This window comes from Mastacembelus armatus, chromosome 13, assembly GCF_900324485.2.
Source record: "Mastacembelus armatus chromosome 13, fMasArm1.2, whole genome shotgun sequence".
Taxonomy (NCBI): domain Eukaryota; kingdom Metazoa; phylum Chordata; class Actinopteri; order Synbranchiformes; family Mastacembelidae; genus Mastacembelus; species Mastacembelus armatus.
The window spans coordinates 21,942,659-21,957,303 of NC_046645.1; the positions used below are offsets into that span (position 1 = coordinate 21,942,659).

Here is a 14,645-nt window from a genome sequence, read left to right on the forward strand (position 1 = left end):
TCAAAGTGGGTGTTTAAACCAGTTTATCTCAGACTTGCTTTCTTAGACATGAGTGCAAGGTTTTGACTAGGCTTGAAAAAAAAAAAATACACTTCTAGTTCTGATGGGTCCCAGGGTTTTATTGTTGACAAAAATAGAAAAACCATCAGTTACAGATGAGAATCAGATTCATGTTTTTTGTATCATGTTTATTTTTTTACTTCTCATTTCATGGCATAGGCAAACTAGGCAATTGCCTTTCCTGAGGGCATCTTAATCATGAAGCTCTTTTTCTTTTCTTTTCTTTTTTTATTGTTGACTTGTTTGGTTCCAAGGCTTCATCCACGGTTCCTGTTTAGCTCCAGATTCTACAGAATCTCTGCCACATTGGACACTGCATAGATTGCATGTATGTTCTTTTCATGTTTCCATCTACTGAGACATATGTGGTTCTGCACTTCACAAGAATATAACATTTAAAATGACTTTTCTTAAGGGAACAAATGTATCATAGATGTCATAGTGGCATTTTAACCTTTATTTGTACTTTTTGGTGTCACATGCTCAAAATGTGAGAATCTTAAATTTAGTTTAGTTTATATTTGAAGAAGTTTTTCTTTGTTTCCTCAAAATCATTAGGAGATTGGTGTATAGTATGACACACTTTCCCAAATTGAAATTATAAACATTGCAAAGCAGTAAATTTCATGTACAGTGCATGTAGAAAGGAGGAAACTTTGCCACTGACCTGCTACCGCTACAGTAACATGCCAAGCACGTTCTTTGCTATTCTTTGCATATGGTACCGTCAGTAGAACACTTTTTTGTGTGGGTTGATTGAATGATTGTGGTCAGAAAGGTCTTCCTCACAATCAAAGTTCACACTACCAGCTGACCTGTGTAAATTACATTTAGCGTGAGGCAGCTACAAATTAGGCTCCCTATTCTCCTTGTGATGTCAACAGAATAGAGGTTGCCAGGAAGTGCAAGGCCTTGGAAATGCATTGTAGCAAGGCTGAGGTGGTCCATTATCTTGGTCCTGTGCACATGACACGGACAAAGGAATGGGGAAAATGCACTCTCACAGATTAGTTTAGGATTACAGGCAAAGACAGTACCAATCTTACTAGAATCTTACACTGATTCTAAAACCGAGGTCCATCTTGAACTTTTACAGAATCACTGCACATACAAAACAGAAATGCCATACACTGTGTGCATAATGACAAGTACAACGCATACAAAAAATGTATTGATTAAAAGTGCAATTCTCAAAGTTTTAGTTGATACCCTTGGTGGCTAGCCAAGATGTGCTAAAATAAATCACTGCAGAGCAAAGCTGTAGACATTAAGTTGCTACACCAGAAAAGCTTTGATCTTAATTATTCCAAACATTCCAAACTATTCTATAATGAATCAATTATTAATTTTAAAATATTACTATGATCTACTAACTGAAACTTATGTTTTTGTTGTGACAAAAATAATTAGACACTGGTGTGCTTGGCAGATTCAAAGAACACAGTATGTGTCCAAAGCCATGGATATATGAAAACCTCCTAGGGGAAAAAAAAACATTCAAATCATATTGTGGCAAATCTGTGACAAAAGACCACGAACAACCACAACAGCCTTAAAAAAACAACTAAGCAGAGAAGTAATTGTCTGGAACAAAACATACCTGACAATTAAAATTATCTTGAGACCCACGCTTCTCTCCACTCAAAGAAACAGCTCATTTGTTTAGGTGATGAACTTATTCTTGGATTATCTGCTATGCATGTATAATTAGTCACTGTACTATTCAGTAAATTCACACGAACCAGTATAGCTTTCCAGCCTAAAACTGAGAACAGTATCACCAGCAAAGATTATACCAATAAAAAGTCCTTGGAAACTGAATAACCAATTTTATTTACAAAAAAGTTAAATGATTAAACTACTATGAACGTTTAAACTACATGTTCTTATATTATTTTTATACTCCATAAGATATAATGGCTGCACACCAGAAAAATACTGAAAAATTACAGGAGTAAAATATGCTCAGACTCACTGTAGACCTGAAGATGTCCTTTGAAAGCAGTGCCTCCTCTTGGATTCTCTGCTTTACACTCATAGGTTCCTGAGTCCTCCAGCTGAATGTTGGGAATCTCCAGCACAGCCTGGGACTTCCGAAGTCTTGCTTTCTTTGGGATGTTACCATTTATCTTCCTCCATGTGATTGTTGGCACTGGACTGTAAGGAGAGAATTGTACTATATGACCAAGAATATAGAATAACAGCAGTGAGAACAGGATCAGGACAGGTAAGTTGAAGGTCTGAGCTGCAATGTACGAAAATGTTTTGTTCCCATTAAAACAGGAACATGGACTAATCTTTATAAATACTTATAGATTAATCAGTCAGTCTGATGATGGTCTTGTAATTTATTTGCCAATTGCCACAAAAATGTTAGAATATCTTCACCTTCATAAGGTATTAAAACAAGAAATATGACAGAATCTGTATAGACATTCTCTTGTCTCTGTTGTAAAACATCAAACCAACAGTTTTTATTGTTAGTAAAAAACAATTTGTCACTTCATTGTGTGTTTTTGGAAATTGTTATGGATATTTACATAATTAGTTAAAATAATATTCACAAATCAATAAAGAAAATAGCTACAGCCCAACAAGAAGATACTTTAAAATAATAACACAACCAGTAACAAATTTTAGAAGTCCCAGAGAGAGCTTTATTTTAAGTTAAGTATTGACACAGTAAAGTCTGCTTAATGTTCTGCACTCAACATGTGAATCATTGACCTTTTGACCAGTCATGATAAATTCTGTGAACCAAACAACCTACACATTAGATCCCCCAATATTGAAATCAGGTTATTACAGCCAGAGAGACTTTTATGAGGAGTGTATGAGTAATGTTATCTATCTGTGTTTATTCATGGATTGCCCTATAGATCCTTAAGATAAATGAGTTGCACATGCAGTGAGAGAATATCTTTCTACAATGTGCTCTCAGTAGCAGTAGGGCTCTTGTATGACAACTAGATTTGACAGGTCTCTGAAAGATGGAAATGTGACACCATACAAACCCTCCGGTGAGCCCATCAATCATTTAGCCAAGATGGAAAAGTTACATCCCTGAGCTTTTTTATCTGTTCTAAATTCACAAGGACACTGTGAGTGACAACTGCTCTTGGCTGCAATGGACTCAAATTAGGATTCAGAACATGTTTTGCATTAGACAAAGCTTTTTATCACAGTGTTTTTTTTTACATGGACAAAGGGTTTGTATAAATTTGTGTAGACTACTGACTTAAACGCATTCTTTTTCTTTGTATTTTTGAACTGCTAATTACCTTAAAGCCTGCATTTACTGTAGATTTCCACACATCACCACTGAATAATGGTCAGCAGTTTGAACAGACTTTTGGTACTGGAATCCCAAGTTTCTGCACATGAATCTGTGGATAAAGTTCTGTCACTAAAAATTAATGTCTTGAGTAATAACCTAAGAAATACTGATCTATGTTTGCATGTAAACTGTGGGTTAGCACAGCAGGTTTGTAATACAACATATTATACAAATTATAATGTATGATAACACATGCTTAGATAGTACACTTTGTAATAGTCCTGTAAAGCAAAAATGGTTCCATACAATAGGAATGCCAATGGCAAAATCTGTGGCCTATGGTAAAACACAATATATGTTTATTTTTTAGAACCTGGCATTTTAATTCGAATGCCCCTGTGGAGTGTAAGAACAATCTAAACATGCATTAACAACTGAATTAGTACTCACATACTATTAAGCACTCCCTTATATTTTATGTTATTGGAGGAGAATTTTGTTAGAGAACTTTGCCCTGACTAAACTCTCTATGAACCAGAAAACAGAACAATATATAGACAATACTATACAGATCTTAACCGGATAGGACACCGGGGTGAATCTCCCTGACTCCATAGCAGGATTTCTCTTTGGAGGCAAAATAATGAGCACCAGGCCTATACATGTCCACGGGACTGGCAGCAGGCAGGAGGGAATACTTACTCAGTTTAGAAACAAGAAACTCTGCCTGTCAGTGTCTTCTGTATGAAACTGTCGGCATAAATTCGTGAACTCTGAAGCTCTTGGCAGTCTAGTCCATTTTTATCAAAGTGTGAGTATTTTATACCCTCACATCATGAATGTTTCTCCCCATGTCTGTGTGGGTTTTCTCTGGGTACTCTGGCTTCCTCCCACAGTCCAAAGACAATCAGTTTGGTGACTGTAAGTTACCTGTTGGTGTGAAATGTGAGTGTTGCTGCTTGTGTGTCTCTGTGTGTTGAATGTGCAATAGATTGGCAATCTGTCTTGGCTTCTTCTTTCCCAATGTGAACTGGGAGAGGCTTCTGCCTGCAAGCCTGTACAGGGCAAGCAGTATTGGTAATAAATGGAACGACATCATGAAGTTGTTGCACAATGGAGTTTAAGTAGGATGTTACAGTTTTCAGTTTAAGAATGTGCACATAAGCAAGGTCTGTACATCACATCATAATTACAATTCCACACAATTGCTGTGCCCGTCTGGATTAATTAAATCTAATGCTAAGATGTAGTGGAGAAATTGGTTTGCTTCAGATAATTAAGATACAGATATTATCCCACCATGTACTAAGCTGTCAATGTCCCTTCAACACCATTTCTAAGGGGGAATCTACCTGAAACACAAAACCACATTTTACCTGTGAGATCTGAGCAAAATAACTGTCTTTCAAAAACAATAACCATATCACCAAGAGAATAAAATGTGTTGTCATTAAGAGGCTCTTTCTGTTGCTGCTGGCAGTGTGGTCCTTGCAGGGATGTGTAGCTCAGCGAGTAAAGCAACTGTAAGTGTTTCAATAGCTTGATTCCCTCTGGGGTCACTAAAACTAAAAGTATATCCACTACTCTAAGGCAATTTGGATGAAAGCATCCACCACATGCCACATATTATATTTTAAGTGGAAATGAGTAGGATAATGTGTAACCTTTCAAATGTACAAGTCTTTTTGAACTACAACTTCATACTGCGATATCTCTTGAAATGAATGCCACTAACAACATGACACTTTTAATAGTTAATTGTAAATCAGACTGTGGGTTTTAAATTTGTGTTCTTGAAAACGAGTAAGTAGTATATCATCACCTGTAGGTGGCTATAATCATTCATGTTAACTATCCAATCTTTTATTTAAAAAACACACTAGGTGAATAACCGTTTCACATAAATAAGCAAAACCAAAATATAAGAGAACATCATATTACTTTGTGTATCAAATTGTACTTCACTGTTTTGAAAAACTAAGCATGGATATTTCAACTATTTAACTACAGATTTCCATCCAGAAAAACATTGACAATAATTTGGAACCCAGATAAACAATCAAACAAGTGCTTCTGTTGACAGCAGTGAGCACTGCTGTATTTTGTTTTTAACTAAGCGCTAGTGGATATTTGTACATTTGATCTGCTGCTTAACGAACTGGTCTTTGTATATTGACATCTCTTATGTAACCCAGAAAAACAGCCTGGTAAGTCTTATTAGGCCGTACATAAAACATGTGAATATAAGTTATGTTCATAAAAGATGTTAAAAGCCCTTTAGCAAACTGCTAATGATGCCTCTTTCCAGCTAAAATTTTACTTGGTTTCATTTATTTTTTATGTATGTAACAACTCCACAACTTCAGACATCAGAAGCACAGTGCACAACAGTAAACAGGGATTCACTCTACAGAGAGTTCATTCATTTTCATGCATTGCAGTTAGAAAATAATTAATAATCAGTTTTGGAGACATTATAATAAATACATTTACAAGGTGACTAATGAAAAATTCATTCTAGTTAAGACTGATTTTATTGCTCTCTCTTTCATTCTCATTGTCTCATTTCTCTCTTTTGTCCTTGACTCTGGCCTACAAAGTATTGTCACTGGCAAATAGCACAACAGACAATTACATCAAGAAGCTTTGGCATTCTCACATAAAGCGCTTCTCTGCCCTGTCTTAGAAAGTGGTGCCATCATACATACTGATCAACAGGAGAACAAAACCCATTTTAACTTCATTTTCACTGTTATATAAAGACTGGCATTTCTTAATAGGGTCCATTGATAAATCATTCATCTGTGCATAAAAGGGTAAGTCACTGGGATCACTGTCTGACTGAAAGCCATCATGCACAAATTGCTTCACTTAGGAATGCACAGGGCAGACTCAAACTGTAGACACAAGCATCCAAAATTTTATATTTAGCTCGATAGAAAAAAAAAAACTAAGGGGTGTGAGATTATAATGTAGAGTCTGCATATTTAGGAAATGACTTGTCATAAAATGGATTATGGCTTATTAGTGGACATCAAGGTAAACAATTCGTCGCCTGTAGGTTAGAGACTGTTTGCATTTAAGACTGGAGTCACTAATGAATAATTAATGCAAAATAATTACAAATTCCAAAAATGGAGTAGGGATGATAAAAAATTGCACCAATGCAAAAATGTTGTTGTTTTGCAATAGTTTTTGATTTGAATGTTTAAATTTCACAAATAAAGGTGACTTCCTCTTTGGTTCAGCCTATCTACAGTTCAGCGATTGCTACTACTTTGATAAAAAAATTCAATTGTATAAACCATGCAACCAATGCCAACTTCAGTAACTGTGGTGAGTGCTTTGGATTTTAGTCTCTGTGGATAGAAGTATGTTTTCCCTCCTGGCAGACATCTATTATATTTCATTTTTTTCATCGACATAACCTTTCTACATTCATAATAGACCCCGAAAGCACCCAGAAAACACAGATACATTAGGACTCTCAATTATGAGAACACATGGCTCCCAAGGGCTGAATTCCCTTTTCAGTCCTCCTTCCATGCACTAACATGCCATCTAACAGCCAAGCTACAATGGTGCACTTCTCTACACTCACTTAACATCCTGCCTGAAGACAAGATATGCCTGGTTCCCATTCAGGTAATGGAATAATGTAATTTAGGAAGACAAAAAAAACACAAGGAGTATTAGCTAGGGGACCTCCCAACAATAGAGCAATGATAGGATGTAGTTTATTGTTTCTGGTGATTAATATGATACTGCAGTAATAAACATATTTGTGCAATGCATCCTTGTTTACTTACTTCCCTAGAGCAAAGCACTCCAGCCTGACAGTGACTCCTTTGGCAGCCAGAACAGATGTAGGGAAATGCACTTCAATTTTGGGCTCATATTCACCCATGACACCTGCAAAAGGTTAAGAAAGAGGAATTGCAGACATTAGAACTAAGCAGACTGAAACAGCCACTTACCCTCCATTTCCCATCATCTTCATTTTTTCTTGCAGTGTGCTCCATAGAGACTGGGCATGGTGACAATAATAGTGATACCCACTTTCTATTGCTCTTGTGTATAAGCAACCACTAAAGAAAGAAAATGCAGCAGCAAATTTAAACTTCCTGTGGATTCATCAGGATGCATAGGCTTCTCAAAATACACAGTATATTAAATCACAGTGTACAGGTGGATTGCATAATATGCATAGCATCTGGTATATCTTTCCAATATCTAAATTTACTTTATTCACTCTATACTAATAAGGCTATTGATACTGTTTGAACCAAATACAGCATAATCATGAAACTGAGGAATTATATTTTTGATCTTTGGACTAAAAAATATGGATTAAAGCATGTATACAATTACATATTATTAGATAACATTTAATATTGTTTTATTATTTTATGTAGTTGAATTCAGCTGGAAACAGCCAATTACCCTGAGTTAAATTTCTGCATAGATGGCATATTGTTATCTTTGTACAACCACAATATTTACTGTATAGTAAATTGTAGAAAAGTTAAAAAAGCCATGCTAACACAAAAACAAACCATTAAGATGATGTATTACCAAATATTTTCTTGTGACAACATGGAAGAATAGTGCATTGTCCTCAAGAATTAGTAATCCACTCTACAATTCACAAACACATTGCAAAGGACATGAGTGATAACGTGTTATCAGTCCTGCTAAATGCCACTGTGACTAACACCTCCACTTTAAATCAGAGCCAGAGGACATGTTTTCTTTGTTTATTCATCTGTACTTTAAGGCCACTATTTATATCCATTTGCCAATACAATATGTCAGTTGACATTGAGCAAATTTGGACTAACAAAGGAAAAGCCCTTCATTTGGGATCTAATTATTATTATTTGTCTTATTAAATGGAATTTTCAATATGAATATTACATGAGTGTTTGACTCTATCGAAGAATGTTACACATATGCTTTTCATGTGAACCCCACTAGGATACTCATGGCTTATCTCAGCACCTGCTCGATTTCACATGAAAACATACAAGAACAATATGCAGTGCTGCTCCAGATGCACTAACGTACAAGATCAGCAAGACAAATGACCAGCATGACATTTCAGAAACCATAATTACACCTTCTACATGTACCTGACACTTTTTATGTGATAAAATGAATGCTGCAAAGAAGGAGTGGGGTTATTAAATTGTGGCCCACTACTTATGGAAAAGCAGTTTTATGATATTTGTTCCAAAGAACTTTTCAATTTCAATCTCATTCTCAACATTTATGGCTCCAAAGCAGCCCTTCACATATAATGAATTTGCAGTATTTCATTGGCTCATGCCATAGTATATCCAATATAATATTCAGTCTCAATGGTTGGACTTGATAGCGTAATGTCTGAAGGCTTGGTGTAGTAAAATATTACTGACCCTCATTTTTAGTGTAGTTTTATATTTTATGTTTCAATTTCATTTACAAATCACATGAAAATTATATTTTTCTATTGTGCTTTGTTCTTCTGCAAACCAATTTTAAGGTATGATGCCTGTCCTAAAATGTGCTGGGACTCCAAGCTAATAACTGAAAAAATGTTTTATTAGCTCCCTGATCCAATAACAATCCAATAACATGATACCATGGTATGTTTTACAAAGCACTAATGCAAGAGAACTTTTGAAACTTCAATCAGAAAATATAAAGTAGAAAAACATAATATTTTTTAGGCTTACATGTTTTATATCAGAACACTTTAAAATATAAAATGGTAATAGTCATAAATGTAAACATTTAAATTGAAACATTTCCATTTTCCCCAATGCAATAGTAAAATGGTAATAGTTTAATAACAGCTCCCACTTACTTCCTTCATCTCCATTCACTTGAATTGGTGCAGCAAATTCATGGACAGCTACACTGGTCTCCCTAATTGTAATTTGATTGTCGCACTGTAGCACTCACCGAAAAAGCTGCCCTAAAGGCACTGATGCTCCATCTATTCAGCAGCAGCAGTACAGTCATGTTTTATACAAAAAACATGATTAACATTCCAAAAAAAAGGGTTGTAATAGTTCAGGCAATCTCTGGTAATGTTACTTTAATTATTGATTTTTGATGACTACATTTTTTAAAGCATTTCTTCTTCAGCATTAGGCAGCAGTTCAACCTGCAAGCGGTAAAAATTGACCTTTTGCAATTGTTACATGTTCTTAATGCACACAACACATTCAGAGTAGTATTCAAATTCAATTTTTTAGAGGCACTAGTAGCAGTAGCAGTAGCAGTCCTATTAGTCCAGAGATTTCCATTATGCTGTTTATTAATGTAATATGGCGAATTTATAGACTTCCAAGTAAATTAAGCGTAAATGAGATGTTTTCACTCCACCACTATAAATATGTTGGTTATTAAATTTCCAATATAGCAATGGGCCCAAGGTCTTAAATAATAGTCCATGTAGAGATGGCATGTGCCCACAAACATTATGTTTCACAGAGATTGATACTGTCATGTGGAGAGAGAAAATGTCTTATGGCACTAATAACACCACTGGTGCTGCAGTCCAACTGGAAGCTTTACAACTCATTTGTAAGTAAAAAGAATGGATGAAAGCCAATACATGCTTTTTCTTATATACATGATGTATATTTCTTGTAGAAGACTTTTTCTTACAGATGTCAGTGACATTTTGTTTACTTCTCCACAACTGAAAATATCTAACAGCTTTACTCTTACACTAGTGATGCAAACAAACTTTAAAAAAACTCACATTTCTAGAATGGTAAGAGACTGTGAACAACTTGTAGTAGAATAATTCATAATAATATCAACAAATATATTTTTTACATGTATTCTGGTCCAGAACAATTTAAAGTTGTGATACATGGTAATATTATGCACTATTTTACACCAAAGAGATAAATCAAAGGCAGAGTGTTTCTAAGATGAGTCTGTTTAAAACTGTTTCAAAACAGTGCATTAGTCCAGAGTTCAGTGCTTAGCCCCACTCAACTCAAGGTGCATTGCGAATTCACGATCAATGACTTCCAGCAGGGTATAATGGAGCTCAGATGCTTGTTTTGATTAAGAGAGTCAGGTTTGGAACTGACAGTGGTGAGCCACACACAGATCCAGCTTGAACTGTCTACTGTGTAATAATCATTCACTTTTACTGAGGCACAGATTGCAGTGTCTGATTGGTCAGACTCCAATGACTGACGGCGCACACAGCATAGAAACATTTGGATGTCTGCTGTGACGTGTGCCAAAGTAATTTTTGGCATTTTAGACCGAAATGAACAATAAAGGGTTGCTGAACATCATGGGATCTGCAGAGCAAGACTTGCCAAGACGTTATTTGACATAATAGACCTACAGCTGTAGAGAATTGATTTGGCCATGTTTTGCTGAAGGTGAGAGTGCTGTCCCTAAGCCCACATGTCACAGCCACATATCAAAATGTGGATGTTACAAAACTGAATCCGCAAATCACTCATCATTAAAAAAAAGTGACCGTCTAACCTTGTAGCAAATTCTAACAGTCAAAGCAGACAATATGCTGTTTTAACTGTACAATGCATTTTGTTAATGAGAGATGCAAACCACTTTGGCATGGTTGTATGAAAAGTGTGTCTCTGAGGGTTGTTTCATAGAAGGTTAAACAAATACACAGCAAGAAGTGATGTAACCGTTAATAGGTAAATTTGTCTGCAACATTTGTGAAAACAAAAGTGATTCTTTCACACCTTCACTGAGGATGAAATCTCAGTGGCTCTTTGAAACCTTGACAATGACAGGCACCTGTGTGAAGTGATGGTTGTTTCTTTGTGTAGTCAGATGTAAAAGGCCTGTAGGTGAAACCCACATGTGAATCCAACAAACAGCTCCACAGCATGACTCCTGAGAGGCTAGTATAAAAGACCAAAATCCCATCCACAGCAAGGGCCATTGATTCAGTTAATTTTATGCTGGAAAATGATTTCCCAGATGGCCAGTTTCACCAAAGCACACTGTGAGCAAAGAAGGTTCCCCACACTAATGTTAAAGCATTGCTCACTATCTATTTACAGTGCATATGGAATTCATTATACCTTCCACTAACATGAGGCAAAGCCGAAAGCAGCCCTATTGTTGTTAACCTATCTGAGCTGAAATTTTTTCTTCAAACACATTATGATACAATATCATGCATCAGCAGAATATAAAACATGCAATTAGATTTTCATCTGTGCTAAACAAGCTCAGTGAGAGGAAGCACTGTGCTAGATCTAAAGAAATAAAAATAAAAACAAACATTTTCACACATACAAATGAACAGACAGCAAAAACTGTGGTTTCCATTAGATTTGTCTACTGAGGTCATTAATAGAAGTCAGGGTCTATCATGTGAGGTGCTATAAATGTGAGTCTCACCATCAGTTTTCATTGTTAGAGGTGTTGGAGGGCTCAGAACCCTTGCATTCGTCACTGTGTTCTTCACCAGACAGATGTAGCTTCCTACGTCAGCAGGTTGCACCTTCGAAATGTACAGGTTTCCTGTGTCCTGGGAGATGAACCGCCGACTGTCCTCAGCAACAAATGAGGGGAACTCATTAAACACCCAGCTGTAGATAATCTCTGTAAAAGCAAGGGGAGGACCATACAGGTTAGGAAAATGCAAAGCATATTTTTGCTCATCTATGTATTTGGTCTCTGAAACATGTATATGTTTCTGCAGTAAATCAAAACTCTTTATAATTCATACCACATTATAATCCCACTGTTAATCACTGCTCAGTACCTGCAGTATGAAACAATATTAATTCAAGTAGTATACCAGTATATTGGACCTGTGCAGCAACAAGTCACTGCTAGTATGTACTAGGAATCTAGCAAAATAATGCTGCAGCACCAAAAAGATGAAAGTTAACATTTAAAGAGGCGTTTAATATGCATATTATTTTAATGTGAAATTACTTTAATTAAGGATCACTAAACGAGTGGTCTTCTGTTTACTAATGTATATTCCAACTAAAAAGACAGCACAGAAAATATGTCCGACTTTATAGCTAATAATCACTGAAAGATTATAAAGCTATTTTCACATAGGTTAAACGTTTATATTTTATTCATGAATGGTATGTGATAGTGTAGGATCTAAACTGCTGATCCCCGGCAGACTTGGCAGAACAAATGTGCTTAAGTATTTAGTATTCTTTACAAGGCATGCCAATATACAAATTAAATTGGAATAAAAGAAAGATTATACTTGCGTACAAAAAAATATGCAGGATTGAAAAAGAGGTAAAAAGAAAAAAAAGATGCAGAAAGAGCTGTCAAAATGACCCTGAATAGGAAGACATGGGTGATGAACACGATTGATGGCTGGATTGAATTAATATGAATATGATGAACATAGAGCAGACTTCGACAGCATGCTGTTGGCTTTGTGCCTATTGTGTATTGCTCTAAATGCCCACATCCATCAATATATTACAGCAAGAGGAGTGTCCAAGTCAGCAACAAATTAATCTATTGAATGTTGCTTAACATTATTTCATACTGTAGCACTTCGATTGTACATCCATAATAGGCAGCTATATTGTCTTCACAGCATTAATTGTCTGGGTAAAAAAATACTACCTGATATATCAAAAATGCTCAAAACATAAAGATTTGAAATAATGTCAACACTCAGTGAGGATTCAAAGTTAGTGGCTGCAAAAAGTTAGAAAACCAAATCAAATACTGTATCTCAGCAGATTAATTTGAAAAATCAGCATCATTTGCTTAAGGGAAGCACTGTCTATTCTAGACTCTGCAGCTACACCAACTGTACTTGACCTGTACTACACACATATTGATTGCTTAAAATATAATAAAGCATTAATGAAAGCCAGGTGCCCAACAAACTTGCATCTGCATTATCGGAGACATGAGAGTTCCAGTAGATTTTATTTCTTGGTCATCATATTCTAGCTTCATAAAAATAAAACCCTATTTACCAAAGACACATATAAAAAACTGATCACAAGCGCTCAAAACCATGAAATGAAAGATAATAAACTTTTCACATCTCAGTGATTCCAAATTATTTTCACTCATGAGACCTATCTAATTTAAGTGGCATTTCAATGTCTTTGAATCCTCTCACAACCAGTTCAACCCAAACACTGCTGAACACTCCCTACATAATACGAATTTCAGTAGTGACATGCTCTGTCTCACCAAGGCATTCATCACATTTTCATTTCATGTCAACAATGTTAAAGAAATTATAATCTTACCTCTATTGTGTCATTGTAAACATTAAAACTAAGAATTAAGCTTAAATGTTCTAATAATATATTCTAGGAATAATCTACGTCTTGCAAAGGTGGGTAGAGCAACTTTCACTGCAGTAACACTTGAAATATATTTTAATACCAAAACAGACTAAGAGGGAATTTGAAAAACCTCTAAAACATTTGATAGCAGTTTCTTAAATGGTGAAATGCTACTGCAGTAACACTAATGTTCTGCGTTGCTCAAGTGTCACTTCAGATCTTTTATGTATTATGGAGTCTTATGTGTTTACTGTCTATGGCTCATAAATGCTGGTTAGATAACCTGTCAACATTCATTTCAATAATTAAAACAAGAAAGCAAAGCAGTAAATGACTCACTACAGTGTTTCACTACACTAGACTTTTGATATTGATGTTATTTAATGATAATGCTGATGTAAAATCTCATTCTTCTGAATTACACTTTTACTGCTTGAGTGAGTTTACTTATATATATCATGACTGAAACCTAGGTGAGTTTTACTGCATGACTTTAACAAACATTAAATCACTGAAAATCACAATTTAACTATGCTGATCTCATTCCATTATATCATCTCCAATATTTGATTCTAATTTGCTGTCAAACATCGCTTTCAAGAGGAAATCATGGTTAACCTGGAAAAATAAAACTATGTACTGTGTGCATGATAGTTTCAGCTGCAATTCCAGTGTGAAAATTATACACAGCTACAGTAGAGTGAGGACAACAGCTGGACTAAATATTGATGGATAAGAATCATCCACCACTACACTTAATCAGTCAATAATTGAGCATAATTCATCCTTAATCTTGTCTTTTTTAATCAGCTATACTGCCACTTGCTCCTGGTTGCTTTCATGTCATGGAAAAAGACATCCAGAAATGGGTGCCGAAAAGCACTTGGCACACATTCCCTTGGGTGCAGTGCAGCAGTACGACAGAGCTGATGCAAACAGAAAGCCAGAGTGATTCATGGCTCACATAAGAGCTTACATTAGAGGACAACTGCAGAGAAAGATATTCACGATATGCCATT

At 35.6% G+C, this 14,645-nt stretch overlaps 1 protein-coding gene across 2 annotated transcripts in view; it reads right to left on the minus strand.

Annotated features, from left to right (window-relative positions):
- Positions 1-14,645, minus strand: part of cntn5 (contactin 5) — an 88,625-nt gene that overhangs the window by 24,480 nt on the left and 49,500 nt on the right. For both annotated transcript variants that reach the window (XM_026330313.1, XM_026330323.1), the window contains 3 exons: positions 11,735-11,938; positions 7,147-7,249; positions 2,036-2,217 (listed from right to left, as the gene is read on the minus strand). In XM_026330313.1, the coding sequence (XP_026186098.1) occupies positions 2,036-2,217; positions 7,147-7,249; positions 11,735-11,938 (489 nt within the window). The remainder of the gene's footprint in view (positions 1-2,035; positions 2,218-7,146; positions 7,250-11,734; positions 11,939-14,645) is intronic.